Source organism: Mustela erminea, chromosome 1, assembly GCF_009829155.1.
Source record: "Mustela erminea isolate mMusErm1 chromosome 1, mMusErm1.Pri, whole genome shotgun sequence".
NCBI classification, from domain to species: Eukaryota; Metazoa; Chordata; class Mammalia; order Carnivora; family Mustelidae; genus Mustela; species Mustela erminea.
In genome coordinates, this window is record NC_045614.1 from 87,292,524 (window position 1) to 87,317,174 (window position 24,651).

The following is a 24,651-nucleotide window of genomic DNA, read 5'->3' on the forward strand; positions in this document are numbered from 1 at the left end:
GGGGGTGTACCTGAGTAGGCGAATGCAGCCACAAACTACAAGGCAGGCGTCGCCCTGAGCTCAAGGTCACTCGGTGAATCAAAATTCCAAGAGAACTTTTCGTCCGTCACCGGGGACGCAGGAAGGGAGGCCCGAGAGGGAGAGGTGCTCCGGCCGCCGCCTGAGACCCAGCAAGAGTGACTCCCCAAGGACGTCAAGGGCCAGGTCGATGCCACCGATTCCGCGGACCCAGCTTAAGGCCTCTCTAAGCTCCACGGCCTTGAGGACAGCGACCGCAAAAAGGGACCTCTGCACCGCTAGCGCGGCGGGAACCAAACTAGCCGACCTGCCGAACTCTGACACCCTCTTCGGGAACTTCCGGTGACGTGACGTCACAGCAGCGCGAGCTATCCTCACATTTTATTGATCGGTACTGCCGACCGCCGGCGCGGAGCGCAGAGTACTACGCCGCGAGCCGCCACATCCAGTGTCTCCGCCTCCTAGCTCCGCCATCTCCATGGCGACCGCCACCCGGTCACCCATTTGGCCTCCGAGGCCGGAGTTGCGTCATTGTCTATGCGCCGGAAGCGATCGCTCCTGAGCCGGCGCCGGCTGACAACACCCGGCTGGGGCCAACGCCGGCAGAGTTAGACCTTCCTCGGCCAGTGTCGACTGGCGGGGGCTACGGACCTCTGCTGGCCCCTGGACAATGTCCGTGTTTCACGACGAAGTAGAGATCGAGGACTTCCAATATGACGAAGATTCGGAGGCATATTTCTACCCCTGCCCGTGTGGGGATAACTTCTGCATTACCAAGGTAACTCCAGAGTCCCGCCCGGCGGTTCGTCCGAGCAGGCGCGTTTGCGCTTCCTCGTTCCTTCCGCCGTTCCGTCACTTTGCGGCTCACACGCCCTCTTTATCCTGTCTCTGAGTCCCTGTAAAGTTGATGCTTTGATCTGTCAATGGGCACATTGTCCTGGCCTTCAGTCTGGCCGAGGGGTGGAGAGTGGGGGTGGGAAAGGTTAGATGGCGGGAGCATGAGTCTTGCCCTCTTTACCCATTTAGAGTCCCACTTGCTGGGATAGTTATTTGGAGGCAGGGTTACGTTGTTGTCATCTCAGGGTTTTGAGGCGACGAACCTTGGCTAACCTTCCTGGGTCAGGTCTGGTCTTTTTTTTGAGAGAGGGAGTAGAGGCGGGGTGGGGGTGGGGTTACGGCATAGGAGCAGAGGTAGGGGAGAGGGAACCTTAAGCGGGCTCCAGGCCCAGCACGGAGCTGGGGTGGGGCTCGACCTCAGGACCCCGAGATCGTGACCTGAGCTGAAATTAAGAGTTGGTTGCTTAACCGACTGAGCCACCAAGGAGAACCTCTTCCTGGGTATTTTTAAGTACCGCTTGGCCGGAAGAATGGAGTTGGTATTTCTCTGGGCAGGTCTTTTTGTCCCTCACCGGCCTTTTAGGGAGGTGAGCCACAAAGGAGCTTGCCCCTAGGGCTGGAAGGAGTTTGGAAGGAGGAAATCGCAAAGGGAAGACAATACCAAAAGGTTTTTTATTTTGTTATAGGAAGATTTGGAGAATGGGGAAGACGTGGCAACCTGTCCTAGCTGCTCTCTTATTGTAAAAGTGATTTATGACAAGGTAAGTAGTTGAATTTTAAAAGGTGTCAGGGAAGGTTGCGAGGCAAGGACCTATAGCGATCTGTAAGTGCTGGAGAATATTTCTTGACAGTGTGTTAGGTAAATGTTATGTTTTTTTTAAAAAAACAAATTTTATCCCCCCCAAAAAAACCACAAAATTTTTAAACTATTACTAAACAGCTGTATTGTAAATCACAACTTGAAAAACTCTAATTAACTCATTTTAGCTTTTGAGAAGGCAAAAAAAAAAAAAAACTGCACTGTAGTTAATGAAAATTGTTGATTACTCATTAAATAGAAAAATAATATTTAATTGGCAGTCTATTCCTCCTTTATTTAATAAGTAATTTAAATCGTCAGAGCTCCTAGACTTATTTTGGAGGGAACAGTTGTATAGTATTTCTTACTTGGCTTCTACGTATAGAACGCCACATTACCTTGTTTGAGGTATGTCATAGCTGCAACTTTACAATTTCATTTTGGCCTTTAATTTACTTACTGTTTTTCACTCAAAGATATTGACAGTAGAAAACAAATGTTCAATAAGAATAAGCCCATTCCTACCCCAGCTTTTGGCCAGTATTTTGAATGGAGTCTTAAGTAAGAAGCTTTAACAGGATTTTTTGATTTTTCCTTTTTTTTTTTTTTTTTTAATATGATTGGCATATAACGGAGGTTAACATTCTTAAGGCTGAACCCTAATCTGAGTATAGGGGATGTAGCACCAGGCACTTAGTCTCATGTGACAAACTATTCTTATATCAAAATGTGTTCTAGAACAAAAACTACAGGGTAAGGGAGATTAGGAGTGCTGGTAGGAGAAGAAGTTGCAGTTTTAAATAGGGTGATCAGGGCAGGCCTTATTGAGAAAGGCCTTATCAAACGTAGATTGAAAGAGGTGATTGAAAAGTGAGCCCTGGGGGATAAAAAGCAGTCCAGCAAAGGGAACTTTGAGTGGACAGACCCTAAGGCAGGAACGTGTCTGATTTTATTGAGGAACATCAAGTGTGACCAGAGCAGAATAGATGAACGTGAGAGAGTAGCCCAGGAGGAAAGTAGCAGAGTTGGGCAGATCATAAAGGTATTTGTGGGCCACTTTAAAGACTTTGACTTTTGCTGTGAATGACTTGGGGAACCGTTGGAGGATTCTCAAGCAAGGGAGTGCTACAGTCCAACTTAAGTTATAATAGAGTGACTTTGGCTGCTGTGTTCAGAGTAGACTATGTGGAAGCAAGGACAGGAGTTAGGATATAGCAAGGGTAACAGTTAGGAGAGGCCCTTAGATGAACCAGAGTTGGAGATGGATGGCTTGGACCAAGCTGTGGCGCTGGAGGTGGCGAAAGGTGGTTGGATTCTGAATACACTTTAAAGGATAAGGATTATTTTTACTGATTGAATATAGGATATGAGAGGAATCAAAAATGATTTCAACATTTGTGGCCTTCATAACTGGAAGGATGCATTTACCATCAGCTGACGGGGAGGTGTCTGTAGGCTCAGGGGCTAGGGTTAGACATACTAAGTTTAGGAGGTCTTTTTTTGATCCAGTTGGAGAGCAAGTGAGAAAGCAACTAGATATGCAGGTCTGCTGTTCAAAGAGAGAGATCAGCTAGTGCTATAAGTTTGGGAATTATCAGTATATAAATAGCATTTATAGCCATGAGATTGGAAGAAATCACCGGGGCTGTGAATATAGGTAGAGATGGACAAAAGAAAGGACTGAGCTCTGCCACTCCCAATATTTAAAGATCAGGGAGGAAAGTGGGGAATCAGCAAAGCTGGCCAAAAAAGAAGGAGGAGGAAACCAGCAGTACCATATCCTGGAAGCCAGATGAGAAAAGGTAGAGGAAGAGAACTACCTTATCAGATGCCACTGATAGATAACTGGAAATTAACCATTGACTTTAGCGGCTTTAACCGAGAGGCCATTTGTATGGTGGTAAGAGCAGTTTTGATGAAGTAATAGAGATGGAGCCTGATTGGTGGAAAACTTACTGGAGAGAAGAAGAGAAGAATTTGAAGTAGCAAGCATAGACATTTTTTCCAAGGAGTTCGCTGCAAAGGGGAGTAGAGATATGGGGCCTGTTGATAAAGGATCAGGAGAGGGTTTAAGGTGGTAGATATTCAGCTGTGTCGGTAAATATAGACAGAGGAAGTTAGATGTAACCAGGGTGATGGTTTTGTCAAGTAGGTAGGAGGGAGTGACAGAAGGGGGATTGTGAGAATTGACCATGGACTTTAAACTAGGTCCAGAAAACATAGAGAGGAGCAGTGATGATATATGTCATGACATAAGAGTCAAAATTGGTAGGTTGTAGGGAAGGAAGGAGAACAATGGCTGAAAGGAGCAACCAGGCCCTCCTCCTGTCTCTGTGGTACCAGCACTCTCAGAGAACTCTCACTGGGGAAATTATAGGGGAAGCAGTGTCTTTAGGGGATGGCCTGTTCTCAGACTCAGCGTTATGGTCATTTGGGGCAGAATAACTCTCTGCTGTACAGAGCTGTCCAGTGCATTGTAGGGTGTTTAGTAGCTTTCCTGGCCTCTACCATTAGACGCCAGTAGCAGTTCCCCAGAATGTCTCCAGATATTGCCACGTGTCCCCTGGAGACAATATCAGCATACTCCTCCCACTACCTCTTGAGAACCACTGTGTTAGAGCAAGAAGGTGTGGGAATGTTTTAAGGAAGAGGTTAAGAATACGGAGCAATGTGCTGATCGACAAATCATAAATTCCAAAGAGGAAGTTGGGGTGGGAGAGGAGGCCCCAGGTGCTGGGCAGGAGTGAAAACATGGACACAATGTGGACTGACCCTGCTGGGGATCAGTCTACATGAAATGAGGGGTAAACTGGAAAGCACAGGTGTCTTGTGGTAGTGGACAGAAGCAGGATACATAATCAGAGACTGAATTTCATTTACAACGTAGATGACCCTGCAGGTCCCTGGTCAGGAAACAAAGAGCTACCCCTTTTAGTTGGAAGAAGTGATTACCTTGAAGAGGATAGGTCTTCAAATGACTGAATAGTGAAGTGGAGAAGTTTTAGTGTAGTAATTAATACAGAAACTTAAGATGTGATATATCTTTACAAATAAGATAAGGTGTTTTAAGTGTGAATTCAGGGCTAAAAACTGAAAAGCACTTTTAAGATTATAATTCTGGTGCTGACGTGGATTCTTTGAATAAGGACGAAGTGGTGTAGCAGTGAAAAATGAACAGACCTGCCGGGCCCATGGCTGGCTCAGTTGGAAGAGCATGCAACTCTTGCTCTCGGGCTTGTGAGTTCTAGCCCTATATTAGTTGTAGAGATGACTGAAAACTAAATAAACCTTGAAACAAAAAAAAAAATTTTTTTAAACCTTAATAGCTAGATTGATTCTGCAACAAAACTAGTCAAATATTGATGCATTTGTGATTAATAGAATTTCTTACTCTGTCTTAGGATCAGTTTATGCGTGGAGAAACAGTGTCACCCCCTTCCACCCACAAAGAATTAGTTAAATGCTAAAGAGGACTTTAGAAATCTACATCCTGAACATTTGGGAATGAGCCAAGCTGGAAAAATCAAATGCAAAGTCACCGGCTTCCTTCACGGGAACAACCCTTCCATAGTTGGCTGTGCCATTAGCGTGTGGCTCTTTACCATTGGCTGCTGAGTTCATCTCCAATTAAAGAAGCAAGTGACATTCCTGGATTTTGTGCTTAGAACTTTGAATTGGAAATGTTCTCCATTTTCCTTGTGAGTTTAAAGGAAGATCTTTTCAAATCAGCGCTTTCTTTCTCTCAGTATCATTTTTGTGTCTTACACCTGATTTCTTCCTTATCCGATAACAGCATCATCTACCTCAAAGTCATTAGGATTCCTTAATAAAAGGGGGGATTATATTTTTGGCTTAGCTATTAAGATTATTAGTATTAGCGCTTTCTTTGAAATTGGACATTCTTTTGCCATTCTAAACTTAAGCAAATTTGTTGCTTTGTCCCACTGTGTTTTCAGGTCCCACACCAAGCCAGTCTGCTCAGTCTTGCATTCGTAAGAACTCAGTTCCTGTTTTGCGTAGCAAACAATTTCCATTGTACTTCCTGCATTCAGTTCTGGTCAGTACCAAGCTCATAATTTTTCCAGAGCCTGAAGATAGAAAGTAAGGTCAAAAAGTGAAATGGTCAAGGAATTGGAAGTTTCCTTATCCTTATTCTACATGTGCCTTGAAAATTGGGACAAGATAAAAAGAAAAGCAGCCAAAGGAACTGAAGTTGGAAGCAGAACAAAAAGAAAAATTTGCCAACTTAGTAAATTGAATGCTTCAGTGGCTTTGCCAGATCCGAGCAGACCATATTTGTGTGATCTGGGTCTTGTCTGTCGTACTGTGTTTAGCTAAGGCTAATAACATGGCGCGAGAGAGGGCCCCCTGTCAAGGTTTCGTGGCTGGCCGCAGTGCTTTCAGCGTCACCTCAGCATCAGGTCACTAGCCCTGAAACGTAGAGCTGCTACAACAGCTCTTGCTGAGGATGAACCTGAATATGAGATGCCTGTTCTAAATAAATGTGTCCCTAGGGACACATCTAACCAGTGTTTATAGGCTGTAACTGAACCAGACATCCATGCTTACAGAGAAATGTTGCCCTGGAAAAAAACAAATTTATAAAGGTAGGCTATCAGTCCTCCTTTGCTGTGGATAATAGCAAGAAATTAGAATCACATGAAAATCCAAAGATGTCTTTCATATACACAACTTTGCAGTGTGTTTCTAAAATTTAAAAAAACAAAAAACAAACAAACAAAACAACCTCACTGATGCCTGGCAGGTTGTTTTGGGAACAGCTCATGCAATTAAAAAAAAAAACAGCTTGCCAGAATGTGACCATTCTGACCGTTCTACTACTGGTTGATAAATGGGCTGCATTAGTCTAAGACCTAATAATTCACCAAAAATTGTATGTCAGCATGACGGGGTACATTATGTATTATTATATGACATTCTTCATGGCATGAGAAGTCTCATGGCTATTTGGGGACACTAATGTCCCAGACTCCACCAATGGATTAGAGCCAGTGGCAGCTCAGACGAAGAGAGCATGGTATATGTTACCTCGTGGGAATGAACTTCAAAGAGCAAAGATCTGTTCCATGCTCAGTTTTGTTGTTTTTATAGATACTGGTAATACCAGCTCCTTTGGCTGATGATGAATTTAAAACAAACGGGCACCCTTGATGTGAATGTCGAAGGAATAAAAGTTGCCCCACTCCAAACATTCCAGTAGGAGTGAGTTAAACTGCACTGGCAATCAGTGACCAGTGGTAATCCTGCAGTGATGGGAGTGAGTTCATTTCTAAAGCAACTGAGTTACTAAATTTGCTAACTACAAAAGAACTTTTCTGTTAAGCAGAAAGTAAAACCAAGGTCTTTCAGACACGACTAGAGTTCTATGTGATATTCTGTGCCTTGTGTACCTTACCAGACATTTCAGACCACCTCTGAGAACTGATCTGTAATCCATGCTCTGTCTCTTACTAGCTTTGTAGTCTTGCAAGGCCAGTGGATTCGTCATCTCTACAATTAGGAGACTAGGTCAGGTGATTTTTAAACTTGCAGGAGCTGAAATGTTAATTGAAACCTTTATAGACTCAAAACTAAATCATGAACTACTAGAGAAAGACAGTGCTTCTTTATAACTTGATGTCACCACTCTTCTGAGTTTGAAAATAAAGTCAGCTATTTAAAGGATTTTGCATATATTTTAGTGTACACATTTGGAAGCAGTTTTCCTGGGAAGCACCCAACACTTTTGATTGCTGTACAAACTAATTTATTACCAGAATAAATTATTGACATACTCAATAAAGTCATAATTCAAATCGGTTTGTTTTCATGTGGTTTTCTTCCCCTAAATACCAACATCTTATATGAAAAAATTTTGGGGGCGCCTGGGTGGCTCAGTGGGTTAAGCCTCTGCCTTTGGCTCAGGTCATGATCTTGGGGTCCTGGGATCTAGCCCTGCGTGGGCTCTCTGCTGGGTGGAGAGCCTGCTTCCTCCTCTCTCTCTGCCCGCCTGTCTGCCTACTTGTGATCTCTATCTGTCAAATAAATAAATAAATCTTTAAAAAAAAAAAAGTGCAAAAAATTTTGTTGTGATTTTGTATGAGGTAGAAGTCTTTTTAACCTGTTTTGGAAAATTGTAAGGAAGTTTCTGGTATGAACAGGTGAGTTTTGAAATGGTAAAGAAATTGCCACTGATCCTACAGTTTAGCCACATGGGTTTTGATTCTGGATTTTTCCCCCCCGTGTGAAAAATCTTTGAGTCAAGTGGTGAAAAGAGTTGGTGTTCTTAGATGAGGAATTCAGTGTTTTTTTTTTTTACAGATTTTATTTATTTATTTGACAGAAAGAGATCACAAGTAGGCATAGAGGCAGGCAGAGAGAGAGAGAGGAGGAAGCAGGCTCCCTGCTGAGCAGAGTGCCCGATGCGGGACTCGATCCCAGGACCCTGAGATCATGACCTGAGCCGAAGGCAGCGGCTTAACCCACTGAGCCACCCAGGTGCCCAGGAATACAGTTTTTGCTGGAAAAGAAGGCTGCTATTCTATTTAAGGCTGAGGATCCATTCTTGCAGCAGTTTGAGAGCCCAGCTATGGTCAGAACACAGTTGGAACCTCAGTTCCTCCACTATGATCTTGGACAAGTTACTGAATCTTTTTGTATCTCTCTGTGCTTTTATGTGAAATGCAGATCATTGTAACATCTCTCCTATGGTTGCTCCTGGATTCATTCATTAAGGAAGTGCTTATGAGTCCCCACCACATGCTGGGCACTGGGTAGGGTCTCTGCATGCAAGTGGAAGAGAGGAAGTAAGATTAACACGCTGCTGTTAGGGCCCAGAAGGAAACACTAGGTGATGGGAGCTGTGGCAGGTGCATTGATAAAGGGCAGGCAGAAGGTGTCTCAGGTCCCGTACTTTTTCCAAGATCTGAAGGGAAGAAGTCTTGTGACAGTAAGATTAAGTGAGCTAAAAAACTAAGACATTTAGCACAATGACTGTCATATGCAAAATAAAGGTTAACTCTGCTAATCCAAAAGGAATTCAACATGGTTTTGAACATTGACAGCATTCTTAGACTGAATATGTGAAGTGCAAATTATTGGACACCCTTACTGAATCTGGGGTGGGTTTTAACAAGCACTGCAAGTGATTGCAATGCAGCTAACATATGAGAACCATTGGTCGAGGACTGATATTCAAACTTCAGCACATTGGAATCATCAGAGGAACTTGAAAAGTGATGCCTTAGAGAAATAGACTTGACTGGTCTGGATGCCACTTTGGCACCAGGAGTTTTAGAGTCTCAGTGTTGATTCTAATATGCAGCCAAAGCTGAGAACCACTGGACTAGAAAAACAGAAAATTCATAATCACAAAGTATAGAAAATCCAATTTTTTAAAAATTGTCACACCTGCTTTGCCCGTGGAAAAGGACTGTGGGCTCGGTTGACCCCACACCTTGTAGTCAAGTGTGCAGTCAGCCTCAGCAAGTGACCCGAGAGTCCAGGCTGGGCCAATGAGCACAGTGGGAGAGTCCCACCCTGGGCAGTCCCTGGGCTGCACCCTGTTTAAGCAATCATGTGTTTCCCAGCACACACTCTGGCTGCTAATTATACACCTTCCAAAAGTGACAGCTTCTGCAGATGTAAGTAATTAGGATTACTCTAACTCCATCTGACGATGCGTGCCATTCCCTACTTCCTACAAAGCCAATTGCTCATGATTACATATTTGACTGGGGAAGCCATTTTACAAATGATTCCTCGTTAAGGGTTTAAGACAAAAGATATATGAATAAGAAATAGTTAAAAAAATACTCTCACCCCGTCACCAGCTCACAAAATGCTTAAAATGTGGGAGGTGTATCTAAGGAAGTCACGTGAGGGGCATTTGATGAGGGAAGGTGTTCGATTCAAAGTGGCTCCCAAATAGAGGTAAATGTCTAGTAAGGGATCAAGCATCCCATTAAGTGGCACAGGGTCACAGAAGCCACTTCTGTGGGTCAGCACTTGAACTGAGGCAAGTAGTTCCTATTTGAGACCTGATCATGGTAGCAGGGTTTAGTCACTAAGCAAAGATTTGGCGGCTGACTTCATTCTTAGAGGGGAACTGAGTTCTGGGATAGGGGCAAATGTGAACCTTTGGACAAAAATTGATGCCAAGATTGAGGGTGGAGAAGAGAGGGAAACAAACCCTTAACCCAAACCCACACCTATGTTCCAGGCTCTTTCTGTAGGAGCAGTACTCGCCATCCAGGGTTACTCAGAGGGCACTGGGTCCCAGTCTGCAATCCCAAATGGAAGAACTTGGAATATTACTGTACTGGCAGGTATCTCCAAACTACCAAGTGGTGATAATGGCAAGAGTGAACCAGCCTGGACAAGGAATGTGGACCACTTAACGAGGTGAAATGAAATAATACATTAGTTAGAGCGCACATAGTAAGGGCTCAAGAAATATTTAATCTCACATACTTCTTGCTCTGTTGGAAGTGACTCTCAACTATGGGTCTGGGGAAGTTGCCTGAATTTACACCTTAAGAAACAGATTCAGCCATGATGTACAGGGGTCTGTCCAGAGACACCAAAGAACCATGAGTGATAGAGAATGAGGGATTTGTTAAAGGATTAGACTACCCAGTTGTGACAACTGGAGGCATCCAAGCAGGGCTGTTACCTCAGGATTGAGCCTAAAGTAGCTATAGGTCAGCTAACCCAGTAGTTGGAAGAGAAAGCTTGATATGAACAGGAGAAAATGCAACCTGGAACCCACCTCTGTCTTTCACCACCTCCAACCTTGATGCTGTGGGTGACTTCAGGGGAAGCTGGTGTCCTTCCTGTGGAGTTGCATAGTTAGTCAGCCTAGAACAAGGCAAGCTAGTAGATCAACAACAATGTGTGTGAGCACCCACTGTTCCTGGTCCCCTGCTCCAAACTTTAGAGCATAAAAATTATGTGTGCTGCTTTACAAGTCTTTTTCTTGTGGTCACTGCTAACTTAGGACCATACCAGAAAGGGAATTCTGGGAAGGCAGTCCTGTAGTCCCAGTTTAGCTAATTTGGCACCACATGCAATGTTGGGGAAGCCAAGGCAAGAGTGGGGGCACTTACTTGTTCTTAAGCAGGTAAAGTGATAACAGCAGGATGTCATTTAGATTACATTGTGATGTTGATATCATTATCCCTGTGTTAACGGAAACAGTCTCTATCAATGTGTCAATCAGGTATTGTATTTCAAACTACCCAAAACTTAAAACAGTAGTCTGATAATGTTTCTTATGTGTCTAGGGGTCGCCTGGGGTTGGTAGATCCTGGCTGGGTTGGTGGCTGTGAACAGCAGGCTGGGTCTGGATCTGGTCCCATGCCACTCTTCTTCCTCAGACCAGGAGACTAGCCAGGACAGAGGTGCAAGAGCCATGTCTGCCAGTTTACTGTTGGCCAAAACAAGCCACGTGGCTGAGCTCAATGTCAAGGAGACAGGGAAATACAATTCTCCTGGGAGGTGGTGGGAAGGGAAGGAGTGACTATTTTTAGAAGTAATCTAATCGACCACAGTCATTAAGTGTCAGGCTTGGCTTTTCAATCCAATACTTTTGACTCCAAATCGCATGTTCTTTCTTCCGTGGCAGGGTTGGAATAATTGAAAAACTTCCCAAGTGATAAAATGGAAGCGGGTTGAAACATTAAAGCAAATCAGCCACTCTCATGTTGTTGGCCAGGCATCAGACAGCAAGCCCATGGGACTAGTTTTTGCTATATATGCGTTTTGAGATACGCAAGGCTTTGGCTGCCTTTTCCATATTCAAATTCAGAACAATATAACTCTAGTCACAGCAGATTAATATTTCCAAAGTCTGCCATGCAATCCAGTTGAAGATATTTATTAGCTCTAATTATAGAGAGAAATGGGGCTTGGGCTCATATGATGTCATTAAAAATGAGATGTAATACCCACGGGAACCTACACTATCCACCTTCCTGATGTATGTGTTTCCTGGTTGCTGGAATTTCAGGAAGATCATTTTGAATGTTCCTATGGCAACTAATTCCCTGATGCATTCCAGCGGTGCCCAACAGTTTGCTATCCAGAATTTCTCAAATCAGGTGAGCCGTGCTCACTTCAAGTCTCAAATGACTTGTGTTGCCATGTCTGAAACCTTGAACTTTGGACATTGGACAAAGTCTGCGAGTTAGAGCTTACATGTTTCTAGCCAAATGTGACCTATTCATGACTTGTCCATCTGGTATGGCTAAGCACTCACCACTCTATGCTGAGCTGGGAAAAAAAAAAAATCAGTGAAGTTAGACATGAAGCAGGACTTTCTGCTTATTAAAGTGTTAAGACTGTTAGTAGTTACCCCCAAAACGGATAAGTAGTGTCATTCAATCAATAAATATACTTGAAGCATTTTTTTGTTTATGAAAGTTGGGCCTAATCTGTACAGGGGGGATTTTAAAAATAGAATTATATTATGAAGAATCTTTAAGAACAGGATGGAAATGTTTTTCATCTGTAAGTGACCCAAATGCCTGTGTTGGTAGTTAAAGGATTGGAAACTTGGTGCTCTTTGCCAAACTTATGCCTTATGCATCATCACTATTTTTCTAAAGATTTTACTTATTTGAGAGAGAGAGGGAGGGAGCATGGGGGGGGCGGTGCAGCAGAAGGAGAGAGAGAATCAGGCTGCCTGACCAGGGGCTCTATCTTAGGACCACAGGATCACAACCTGAGTCAAAGGTAGGTACTTAACTGACTGCAGGCACCCCCACCATCACTTTTAAGGGAATCACTGCATGGATGTAACTAGGCAGAAAGAACGCTGGCCATGGCCAGATGGCTCCAGTTTTCTTGCTTGCTTCTGTACCATCTGTGAGCTCAGTGGGTCAGGGCCCTGGGCAAAGAGGCCAAGGACATTACTGGTCACCTGTCCAGGCTTTGGTATCTCAACTGTAAAACCAGGGGGTTATGAAGAAATAATTCTGAAGGTCTTTCTCAGCTCCGTTCTGATGTGACTTTTGAGCAGGTGAACGATTATTTTTCTTGTTTGATGCAGTTGTCCTGATCTGCCTGCAGAAGGAACCCAGGGATGAGTGCTGTGTTCTGGGCTGGGGAGGGGGTGGAGGAATAGAAGGAGTGGAGAGCTGACAGGGGCTAGGGCTGTGGAGGGAGCCAGAGCCACACCAGACAGGAGTGTTGACAGCCCAAGCCCTTGCCAGCAGCTGAAACCTCCTGGGCCCACATGCTCTCCTTCCCAAGGGGCAGCCTACTTAGGTAAGCGACATCTGTGGGAGCTTCACTCCAAGGTCTGAGGCAAACACAGCCACCTGTTATTGGCCTACCTGACATCTTGAGACCACCCACCTAGCATTCTGGCTTTTGCATTCTGGAACTGTCCTGTCCAACATGGTAGCCACTGGATACATGTGTTTTTGTTTTTTTCTTAATCTTCATTTCAATTCAGATGAAATAAAGTTAAGAAGTCAATTCTTAATTTTGAGTATGCGTGTACACATGAAGCTGTGGCTTATGGCTACCACATTGGACGATTCAAGTGAAGAACATTTCCATCATGACAGAAAATTCTGTTGAATGGCTCTGTTGTAGAATGCCATGCTGTGCTCAAACACTGAAGAAATATAAAATGCCTCTCCCAACTTCCTCTTCTTAGTTACCTTTCTTTCTTCGCTTGCATTAGAATGGCCTACTAATACATTCTTAGAGACTGAAAAAGATGAGATGTTTGACATCAAAGACCTGGGTTCATGTCTCAACTTCTCCATAGCAAATTTACAAGAGTCACTTCCTCTGTTTCTTTGTCAGTAAAATGAGGGTAATGAATCACCTCCCCCAGGCTGTAAAGATCAGATGGGATAATAAACATGAAGTTATTGGTAAGCCCTATGCACTGTACAAATTCTCATCAAGTAATGCACAAAGAGTAGAAAGAGAGGAGAGTGTCATTAGAATTCTGTCCAAAAAGGGTTGGGTTCTGGAATAATATTGGTGGGCTTCTGGGAGGGGACTGTAAAGGTAAAAGAAGTATGATTTCCTTGAGGGGGAAAGCATCTACCTCCCACTTCCCGATGCTTAGGGGGTTTTCGTGCAAACACAGTAGGCCTGAGAAGAGGCACGACCTTGTGATTTTATAATGCAAGGTCAAGGGCCTTCTGACCCCGGAACTGTAAACACACACCGTGAACATGAACTCAGGAGTCTCTGGAGGTACTTGGAAGATCATCAGGAGGCCCACCATTTGTCTCAGGGAGAGGAAAGGCAAGAGAAGTTTTCCTTCTTCCTTCTTCCACATTACTGCCTAAATTCATGTGAAATTGTGTCCATGCTCCAGTCACTTTCAAGTCACCTCCCATGTGAGTCTGCTGGTTCTCACCTAACAATAAATTGTTAATTTAATTTATTATTTATTTATTAATAAATAAATAAATTGTCAATGCATTGTCTCTCTTCTATGTAAGTGTGAAGGGATCTTTTTTGTTGGCAAGATTGCTTTCTTTGCCCAGTAGGACCAGAGGATACTTGGATTTCTGATGTGGAATGGAGGTACCAAAGGGAAAGCCCCCTTCTGGAGGAGATGAGCTTGGAGGAGGCAAGGGGTGGGTTTCTGGCTGATTTCATGCCTGGGATCCTGCAAATGAGACGTAGGCCAGAGGATAGCAGCAGCTCTGGTACCCCGAGGCGCAGCAATGACGCAGCTCAGGAAGGGAGAGGAGTACTACAGGCCAGTCCTCAGACTGCCTGGCTTTATGCCTCTAGGATGGCAGACTCATCGATGACTCTAAAAATGTTACCTCTGGAAAAGTCCTTGAAGTGAAATCTCTCTCTCTTTTTTAAAGATGTTATTTGTTTGTTTGTTTGTTTAGGGAGTGAGCAGAGGGAGAGGGAGAGAGAGAATTTTAAGTAGACACCACGCTGAGCACAAAGCCCCATGAGGGGCTCGACCTCATGACCCTGAGATCATGACTGAGCCAAAAGCAAGAGTCAGATGCATAACCTACTGAGCCACCCCGATGTCCCTGAAATTTCTGTTTTAAGTGCTACAAAGCTTTGGCTTACATGGGATTTCAAATCGCTGAGCTTTCAACAACAATGGAAATCCTCTCAGTTTCCTAGAAGCTGGGAAGGAGCCCGAGGTCATTCTATGAATTAGCAGTGGAAGCAGGTGGCAGATTTGGGGAGCCCGTGTGCCCTTTGCAAAAGGGTGGTGGGTGATGACACACACCTAAGTACAGTGCGACGCAGGGGCAGAGTGCAGGGCGCAGGCGCAGGGTGAGGGGCACTCAATGGCTGTGAGAACTAAGATGGCCGAGGGACAAATGAGGGAGGCAACCACTTCTTCTCACCAAATCTGGAGCTCACGTTTGGATCCAAAAAGCAAGTCAGCTGGCAATTTCTAAGACGAATTTGGCCAAAACCAATATATACATATATTCCAGTCAATATTTTTTCCATTATTCCTAATTTTGTTACATCATGGCATATGATATTGGACAACTGCTTTGCACACGTGTACACTTTCAGGTCTCTTTTCCCTCACTCCATCTCCTCATATAGGCATTTCATCATGTCACATCATCACAAAAACAAGGATAAGGACAATACAGTAAGATATTTTGAGCGAGAAAGATCACAGTCACATAATTTTTTTTTACAATGTCGTTATAACTGCCCCATTTTTTAAATTAGCTGTTGTTAATCTCTTCCTGTGCATAATTTACAAACAAGACTTGAGCATAGGTGGGCATGTATAGGGAAAAACAATATATGTAGGGTTCAGTCCTACGGGTGGATTCAGGCATCCAATGGGTTATTGGAACATATGCCCTAAGGGTACGGGTTGGAGACTACAGTAGTGAAAACAGTGAAGAGAGGCCTGCAACCGAGTGGGGAATGGAGCAGTGGGTGCGCAGAGGGAGAATGATTGGGATGGGGAGTTATAATCACCCAAATGTCCTGGCTGCCCACCGAGGAGCCGGAGGCCTCTTTGCTATGTATAGAAGCCCTGTGGTTCCCAGGAGCATCATGTGCTGTGGGAGGTGTTGCCAAAAAGCTGGGCTTTGTGGGCACCAGGTAGATCTTCAGTATTCAAACAGGATGGAAGGCGGCAGACTGGGGTCAAGGAAAGCCTTGGAAATTTTGATGGGTCAGGGGAATGGTAAGGGGCTTCTATGACTCTCGTGTAGAGAAAACAAATTCGTATTTCAGTAGAAAACTCCGCTCCATCTAGAGGACACTCCTGCGGGTTTTCTGGATCCAGCTTCTCATTCTCTTTGAGCTATTTTGCAACTCCGGAGTTGTAGGCAACCCCAGCTTCACCACTAGACCATTCTGGCCTGCACGTTCTGTATTGTCCAATAAAGGTTCCATTGTCTTCCCTCCCACCACTAGAAAAGCCAGATTGTGCCTCCGCTTGCATATTCATTTCAATATTCTTCATCCATGAATGTGTCTGTTCCTTGGATTCTCTTTTGAACTGGTTATAACATCTCCTGGTCTCTCCTTAGTTAAATAAAATGGTTCCCCCATTAGTTAAATATAAACTTTAACATGTTCCCTTTCATATCTGTATGAGGCTCATGGTTTTACCATTTCGTTGAGAATTATCTTTTAATGGTGTTCCCAGGATTGTGGAGAGGGCAGCTGGAAGTAGGTGAGGAGGAAGAGCCAGCTGGACACACCTGGGCGCGTGGAGAAGTCGGTGATGGACACCGGGTATGTGTGGAGGGGCAGAGTGTGAGGGAGAGACAGAGCCCAGGCACGGGTGAGGAAAGGAGTTGGGGATATTGTCCTGAGAGTCTGCAAGGGCTGGATATCTGGGAGCTCCACGGAACCCACAGTCCTAGGCGAGGGAGCTCTGTACTGGACTCCCCCTAGCACAGCACCAATTCTCTGGTGACGAATTTTCTTATCCTTGAATCCCTCGTCTACAAAACTGAAGGTCTTAGGTGCTTTCTGAGCATCCTCGCAGGATGAAGATTCCACGTTGTTTTAGAAACATCTAGAAACAATGGGACTAGTCCATCGGTTCTGCTAAGAAATCATCTAAAACCTATAAACAAGGCAAAATGATGGCTGTATGTCCTTCCAGTATCATAGCAGGATATTAGCCAACAGGACCTACCTAAGGATGATCTAAATCTCTTTAGACACGTGAATCTGGCTTACAATTTATTATTGACTAGGGCTGGACTCATGAGATTAGGTGTTAATTTAGATATTAATTTGTGGAAGAGTGGGCTGTTCTAAGTGACTTGATCCTGGTACAGAAGCAAATAATTTCTATCCTCCAGAAAATATAACTCCCAAAGGTTTTCTTGGCCTGTGAGACATTATCTAATTTCCATGTCTTACCTCAACATTCTTTCTTCCTCCACGTGATTATGCCAGTCTCTCCTATTCTTCTTTGAACAGCTTTATCATTCTGTGGATTCCCTCATAAATGAGCTAAATAAACCTTCGGCACATGCTCACTATACTTTGAAAGAGGGCGATATTTTTTTAACCTTTTGAAATTTACCATATTGACAATGCGGTTGGTAGCTTGCAGTAGATTTTGCATGGTACCGTCCTGAGATCTCCCCAAAGAGCAGTGGGATCCCTACTCTCCCGTTATACACCCAGTGCCCACCTTGTGCCTGACACCAGGCTGCGTGCTGAAGTTGCAGGGGGGTGGGATGGGAAAGAAGCAGACACTGATCTCAAAGAATTCACACCTGTGGCCAGAGAAAACCTGTTTGTTTCTTAAATGGACAATTACAATGAAATGTGAGTCCCTTAATAGAGGGTTTCCAAGCTAAAGCTTAGATACTTACAACAACCCCCCGCTGACGCCTGTGTTCATGTCATCTTTCGTATAATGGGCATTTTTTTTTTAAGATTTTATTTATTTATTTGACAGATAGAGATCACAAATAGGCAGAGAGGCAGGCAGAGAGAGAGGAGGAAGCAGGCTCCCTGCTGAGCAGACAGCCCGATGTGGGGCTCGATTCCAGGACCCTGAGATCATGACCGGAGCCGAAGGCAGAGGCTTTAACACACTGAGCCACCCGGGCGCCCCTCATATAATGGGCATTTAAAATGGATGTTGAAGATAGTAGCTGGACTTCAAAAGGAACGAAATCTTGACATTTGCAGCTATGTGGATGGAACTACAGAACATTACTCTAAGTAAAATAAGTCAGTCAGAGGAAGACAAATACCATATGATTTCACTCATATGTGGAATTTGAGAAACAAACGCACAAAGAAAAAAGAGACAACTCCCTAAACAGACTCTTGAACTATAGAGAACAAACTAATGGTTACCAGAGGGGAGGAGGGAATGGAAGGGTGGGTGCTACAGGTGATGGGGATTAAGAGTAACAGGAAGGAAGGGAGAGAGGGAGGGAGGGAGAAAATGAGCAAAGAACGAAAGAAAGAAAAGAAAAGAAAAAAGAAAAGGAATGGAAGGAAGAAAGAAGAGAAAAGAAAAATGAACACATAAAATGGTAGCTGGAATCTTCAGCAGCTGAACTGGTTTTGAGCTACTCAAAAGTGTGGTGACGTTTGAAAGGAAATAGGAGTTTCCTCTCTGAAGCATTTCACCCCATCAAGGCATGCCCAGCCGCCCAGGGTTTTGAACTTTCCTGAAATCTCCTGGCACTATTTGTTCTTCTTTTGTATTATGGTGGCATTAGTTTTTGTTGCCTTTTTAAATCACGGTGTTGGGGGGACGGTGGGACACCGGCCCGTTTGTTTTTCCAAGTTTCAGGAAACTTTTCAGGGGCGTGTAGCCTGCGGTATTCATTGTCCGATGCGCGAGGACCTGGGGCCTATTCCAATTGTGCCACTAGATGGCGCACGTTCACCGATCTGGGCGGCCGCCCCTCCTCACGGAAGAACGCTGGGGCGCTGAGATCCGGGGCTTCGGGATTGGAATCCTTTGTTAGTTTTGTGACCTTGGACAAGCCCGTTTCTCCTCCTGTAAAACTGGGATGATGCTGGCTTAGGACAGCTCCGTCAGGACGGGGTTCGTGGGCCAGTGTGTGCCCTGAATGGAGAGTGTGTGAGAGGTGGTTAGGGCTGGGCTGTGGGTGAATTGCATGGAACTTAAATTAAGCGGGTGGGATCTTTGTCCTAAACAATGGAGAGCCGCAGCAGCCTTCTGAGCAGAGGAATAAGGGGACATTATCACCTGTCATGACCCCGGGAAAGAGCAGGGACTGCCCAAAGCTGGGGACTAGATAATTTCATCCTCATTTCCTCCCCAAACCTCCTTCCTTCACCTACCTCCTCTCTTTCTCGCCTTCTCCTTCTTCCTTCACTGATAGATTCATCCATTCAATAAATATCTATTAACCATATCCCATACTGAAGATATGTTTTAAGTACTTGAATTAATCAGTGAACAGCAGTGACGAAGCTTCTTCCTGGAGCTTACAGAAACCCATTCACATTACTATATTTGTAGATTCATTTATCTTCTTTAATATGAGCCTCCTGAGCTGTCCTCTCTATGTAAAGAATCTGTGTCATGCTACTCTGGGTCGTCCAGCCCTTCCTTCAATTATATGAGGTACTAAAGTAACCTAACTCTGTATCTCCCAGCCTCTGTAGGACTAGCACACTTAAGTGCATGTCTGCCACATGCCGGCAAAAGGTGACTGTTAGAAAGGCAAACTCGTCAAAGGAAACTGAAAAGAACTTCTTGGTTATGTTAGGGTACAGGACTAGCCCTGTAGTGGGGCCTCGGGCCCCGTGGCAGGATTCTCAGAGGCCCTGGTCTAATTTTGCAGCCCTAAGCTGGTGAAGAATGTACTAGGAGAAGGAATGTGTTAGCCCGGAAAGCTAATGTAATAAAGGAAGACTGTGTTTATGTGTGGTTTCATTTAGATTCTTCTGAAAGCAGAGCCTGGGGCAAGGCTTTGGTACAAGTGGTTGACGTGGGAGATGAGCTTGCGAAGTAGGACTGTGGGAGTGAGGAAGTGAGATAGGGAAGAAGGAAAAGCCAATTTAAGGGCACATTCTCAAAGTTGTAGCCTGATTTTGTGATACCCTTCCAAGAAGTATACAGAATGCCTCCTAGAATTATCCAGCTAAAAAAAGGAGACGGGAACTTCCTTGCACAGATTCCCATCCCCGCGGAGTGACTAAGAGTTGCCTTGGGATTGTTAACTTGCCCAGCAAGCCAAGATTCCTGCTCCCCGGCTCTGTGAACACCTCTGTTTTCAAAGAAGACCCTTAGCATGGGGCTAAGGGAATCAGAGCCACACAGAGCTGTCCAGGAGCCGTGGCTGGAAGAAGTGGCCTGATGGCATGTGACGCAGGCACCGGAGATGTCTCAGCAATGCCTTACTGAACTTCGTAGTCATAATAAGTTTTATAACCCAGGCTGGGTGAGATGCTGCTGGCTAGATGAGGTCGTCTCTGGCTTATAGCCAGAATACTAGCCTCTGTGCATAATTCCAGTCTTAAACATGGTGAGAAAATGTTGAGCTTCCAGAAATTCTGATGAGATCCTTCTTTGATTTTGCAGTTTGAGTGGCAATGTGAGGCTGATTTGGGGATCAAGGCGTGTGAACCTTCTTTGGAACATGTAATTTTCTCTACCACATACCCTGACTCTGCTGACTTTCTTAAACCTTTGATTTATCCAATGGCATTAAAATGCCTGGCTGTCCTCTAGCCTGGGCTACTGTACACATTGGTCAGCATAGTGGCCTTGCACAAACCCTGCTTCAGAAACTGCTCTACATGCTCCAAATTCCGTTTAAAGTACTTTTGTGATGGTTGCAGGCAGCCACAGAGTCTACAACATGTTGCATGCCTGTTGCTTTCCTCCCTGACAGCCTGGCTCCGTTTAGCTGAAGTATTTTGGGGCTGGGAAGGTTATCTGAGCCATCACCATCATGCTTTGTCACCTGCAAACAGACGGCAGGAAATGAATTGGTGAGCCCTAACGGTTTCTGAGGTTGGGCAGTGAATATCATGGTTGTGAGTCACTGAGGAGAGAGAGGGAATCTTCTCCTGTGTCTCCAGTCACAATTAGAGTTTTTCGAGAAAAGGAAGAATGCTCCTGATCTGGGCCTACTCTTCTGCTCCTTGTGCTTCATGAGTTGATTTTTCTCAGAGCCATGCAGCTGGGCTAATGAGGGAACCTGTCACTTGTGAGGGCACAGCTTGTATCATATGACAGCTGAGAAGAAAAAGACACCAGCCACCAAGTCTGGCACCCATACCTGGGCTGCAGATTTCCCTGCCTGCTTAACACACAACGTGATGAACATCAGCCTTGGACAAGGTCACTCTGTGTCCAGGATGGAATGAAACAGAGCAAGTCCACACTGTCAGCATGGGTGAGCAAAGACAAAAGCAAGAAATGAGCAAACTACAAGAATGGTCCAATAGCATTCTCTTGCTGGAAAACATGAATTGTTGTTGATCAATCATACTTTAGTCTCCCTCTGTTCCTTCCACTGCCTTCTATTAAAAAAATTACTAAGATGCCCAATCGTAAAATTACCCCATTTTCTGACAGCCTCCAGTCTAGAGTAAGACCATACTTCCTAGAACTCTTCCCAAGTCACCCAACCCGAGCTCTGATCTCATAAGCTTCTTTCAACAGCCTCCTACATGGTTCTTCATGGTGTGTGGTGTCCCTTGTTGCAACAAGTGCCAAAGAACCTGACGTGGATTGGCCACAGGTGGTGTTGGCTGGTGCCACCAACAGGCCCAAAGGGAAGATGGTCTGTGCTGATCTGCTGCACAGGAGGGGCCTGGGATGCCTGCCACATCTACTGCAGAAACGCTTCCCAGAACCACTTGGCAAGGTGATTTGGGCTCTGACCCTGCAGGGGACATTGGTTTGTTGGCTCGTGCGGCAGGTGTTTTTGATACCTAGAATCACATCCCTGGTCTTTTTTGGATTTCAGCATCAGCTCTGGGACCACATTTCCATACAGGCTAGACTCATCTTACGCCATATGAAGGTCAAGCCCATGTCTTCCCACTTTTCTGCCTGGGGTCTTCTCTGAAGCCTTGGGAGCCTGCTTTGCTTCTGCAAGTACAGCCTGTAAGGTGTATTGGAGATGCTCCCAAGGGAAGCCTCCAAACTAAGGGAAGGGAACTGGTGGGAAAATGTCCCAGGGTAGAAGAATCAAGCGTCATTGCTCACTACATTCTTATATTGGCTCTTCCTCCCTCCTTGTCTCATTCCCACTACTCCCTCCCTCTTGCTCACTGAGGTTACCTCCCAAATAAAGCACCTGCTTACAAGACCTTGTACAGGTCTGCTCCTTAGGTTACCCCAAGCTAACATCCCTTCCCAGGACCCATCCACCACCATTCCCTCCCTATAGGATTCCTTAGCCATAATATTGGCTGGGATTATATCCTCACCCAGCTCCAATCACATGACACCAACTGGAGCCACATGAAGCAGAAGAACTGCCTAGTTGAGCCATTCCCAAACACCTAACCCACAAAATTGTGAGCTATAATAACAACAGTTGTTTTAAGCCATTAAGTTTAGGGATAATTTCTTACACAGCTATAGAGCACTAGAGCAGTGTAGGGGTTGTAAAGAATATAAAGTTTAGTTTTGTTCTGGCGTCTGCAATTGTTGAAGGACAGTTACCTGATAAGGGTACATGTCAAGGACATCAGAAACCCCTGAACCTGGCTACATGTCAGAATTCATCTACATAGAGATCACCGGGTCTGTAGCATTTACTGCCTCAGGGGAAAAACAACAATTCAAAGAAAAGGTTTGAGAGTGTGTGAAAGCCTGGGTTCTGAGGGAAAATGAGGGTATACCCCCATATCCTAAACTCTCCTGAGGAGCCAGAGAGAAACTTCCATACAAGCCCCCACCTTGTTGTCTGAGAGTTTGGACATGCCCGGAGGGAGCCCGGCAGACTTGGGAGAGCAGTAGGGTGCGGTAGAGGCCGGTATGTGCTTTGGAAAGGGTGCTGGGTCAGTGCCCACCCCCAACTCCAATCAGGGGGCTGTTGAGTGCAGGGTACATCTATGGCCTTTCAGGAGGACCCCCATTTCCCTGGTTTGCTCTGAAACCCACAGATTCCAGGTAGAATGCCATGCCTTCTGCGGGGGAGGCGGGTGTGTACTTCCCACCCCCCAGCACTGGTGTCTTTCCTATCTTCCAGGCCCTTTGAAGCTTTTCTCCTTAGTCTCCTCCATTAGAAAAATGAGTTTTGCTCAATCCGTTTCTAGTCCGAGCACTCTTGGCTTTTCTGATTTGTGTCCCTGCGTGCACTATTTGGAAAAAAAATTTTTTTAAGACATTCTATTTTGCAAAAAGATTCCTTTTGATCTCAGTGAACTAGACGTGTGCACTCTTCAAAGAAAATCTTTTCTCCACTGATGTTCTTTGCCTCCTAGTCTATCAACGCTGGAAGACTGAAAAGTGATCAGGACAAAATCCTCTGAAGGTTGACCTCACGTAAGAGCTCTTGTGTGACTGCATTTAAGTTCTACAACTTTTCTTCTCTTGCTTTTACTCCACCTGACTCTGCATACAAACACACACACACACACACACACACACACACACACACACAACACCATGACCACTTCAGTTCAAATTCAGTAAACATGTGTTGTGTATATAACAGAAGTCAGAAAGTGTGCGAAGGACTCCAGGCAAAAAGATATGCAAAATGTAATGAGTCTAGTAGAGGAAATGTGTGCAGTTATTGTCATACGGAGTGGTCCATGTTTAGGCAAGAAGGTACACGTTAGGTCCAGAAGAGGCGCCCTTAGCCCAGCCTGGGAGTTCAGAGGGATGATGGATGAGCAAGTCTTGCACGATGAGCAAGATGGTGAAAGGAGAGAAGGGTGCTCTGGGCAGAGGGAACAGTGTGGCCAAAGTAGAGACAATAAAGTGTTGTGTTTGAGGACTATGTGTTAAGAGATGGTCCAGTGAGTCCACAGGGTCAGGCCCAGGGTTAGAAAAGACCTCGTGGGCAGGTTGTGTTGGGAGGGCAAGGCATTGTTTTGAAGGCAATGGAAAGTCATGGAAGGATTTCCGGCAGGAGAGCACTTAGGCTACGTTACTTGGGCTCTAGTGTCAATGGAAGGTGCCTGGATGAGCGGGTCTGAGGTTCCAGAGGAGTCCAGGCTGGAGAAATACCTGAAAATGATCTTAGCATAGCTGAATTATATTTTAAGGATCACTGACGGCTGGTCATGTCCTCATAGCAATTTTGGGAAAATAATTGTTATGTTATTTACAAATTTAGGTCTATTTTGTGCCCTACTTGGCAAATGTATCAAAAGACACATTTGCTTCCTTTCCTGGAATTGTTTTTGAAATATCTCTGCCTTCCCAGAAACTGAAGAGTACATATCCAGCTCGGAGACTGAGCTGACACAACATGCAGTGAAGATGATATTTTGCAATTTTTCTGATTCATGGGTGATTCATCAAGATCATCAGAGCTAAAGTTCAGAATACACAGGGGACAAGGACCTGGAAATGTTCTCAGCACATAGTAGATATTCAAGGAATATTTATAGTTTTTTTTTTTGGAAAGTGACCCTAAGAGTCTAGAATTCACTCTGGAAAGAGCATTATAATCTGGATTTATAGGAGTAAACGTATCACTCAGATACTTTACTTTGTGCTTTGTAAACCTAAGCCAAGCCATTGAAATGTCTGGGATTTTCACCGCATTGCCTTGCTTTCAGAGCCCAGAAAGATTTTAGCTTTCCAACTTAACCCTCACGGGTATCAGCCAGATGCTCCTGCCTTCTGTGGTTACTGACTGGATTAAGAGGGAGAAGATTAGAACCAAAAAGCTGGGAGTTTTGTATTAAGCCCCCGCCTTATGGAAAAGCCTTGAGAAAATCCAGAGGCCCCTTGACATGATCGCATAATAGCTTTCCTGCTCATGGGAAACAGATGGGTTCACAGGCTGTAACTTGTTTTAAGCAAAATTCCCAAGCATCTTCCTATATCAAATACTCACTCCCATGTTATATACAAT

The 24,651-nt window shown here is 44.8% G+C and overlaps 2 protein-coding genes across 4 annotated transcripts in view; one reads left to right on the forward strand and one right to left on the reverse strand.

Moving 5' to 3' along the window:
• The window catches only part of OXNAD1 (oxidoreductase NAD binding domain containing 1), a 36,494-nt gene extending 36,138 nt beyond the window's left edge, over window positions 1–356 (reverse strand). For both annotated transcript variants that reach the window (XM_032332393.1, XM_032332357.1), the window contains exon 1: window positions 11–356. The gene's annotated coding sequence lies outside the window, so the exon portion shown is untranslated. The remainder of the gene's footprint in view (window positions 1–10) is intronic.
• A 134-nt stretch (window positions 357–490) lies between these two features.
• Window positions 491–6,457, forward strand: DPH3 (diphthamide biosynthesis 3). Of its 2 annotated transcripts, XM_032332405.1 has the most exons (3): window positions 491–796; window positions 1,542–1,616; window positions 5,056–6,457. In XM_032332405.1, exons 1-3 carry the CDS (start codon window positions 689–691, stop codon window positions 5,119–5,121), a joined length of 249 nt encoding a protein of 82 aa, XP_032188296.1. In that variant the 5' UTR covers window positions 491–688; the 3' UTR covers window positions 5,122–6,457. The 2 variants fall into 2 exon arrangements, with proteins under 2 accessions (XP_032188296.1, XP_032188306.1); XM_032332415.1 differs by lacking the exon at window positions 1,542–1,616.
• The last annotated feature ends 18,194 nt before the right edge of the window (window positions 6,458–24,651 follow it).

Excerpts from the sequence above, each read along its gene's own strand:
- DPH3 (XM_032332405.1), top strand. The coding sequence starts at position 689 with ATGTCCGTGTTTCACGACGAAGTAGAGATCGAGGACTTCCAATATGAC. Across the intron at positions 797-1,541 it reads ATAACTTCTGCATTACCAAG|GAAGATTTGGAGAATGGGGA; the intron begins GTAACTCCAGAG and ends ATTTTGTTATAG. Across the intron at positions 1,617-5,055 it reads TAAAAGTGATTTATGACAAG|GATCAGTTTATGCGTGGAGA; the intron begins GTAAGTAGTTGA and ends ACTCTGTCTTAG.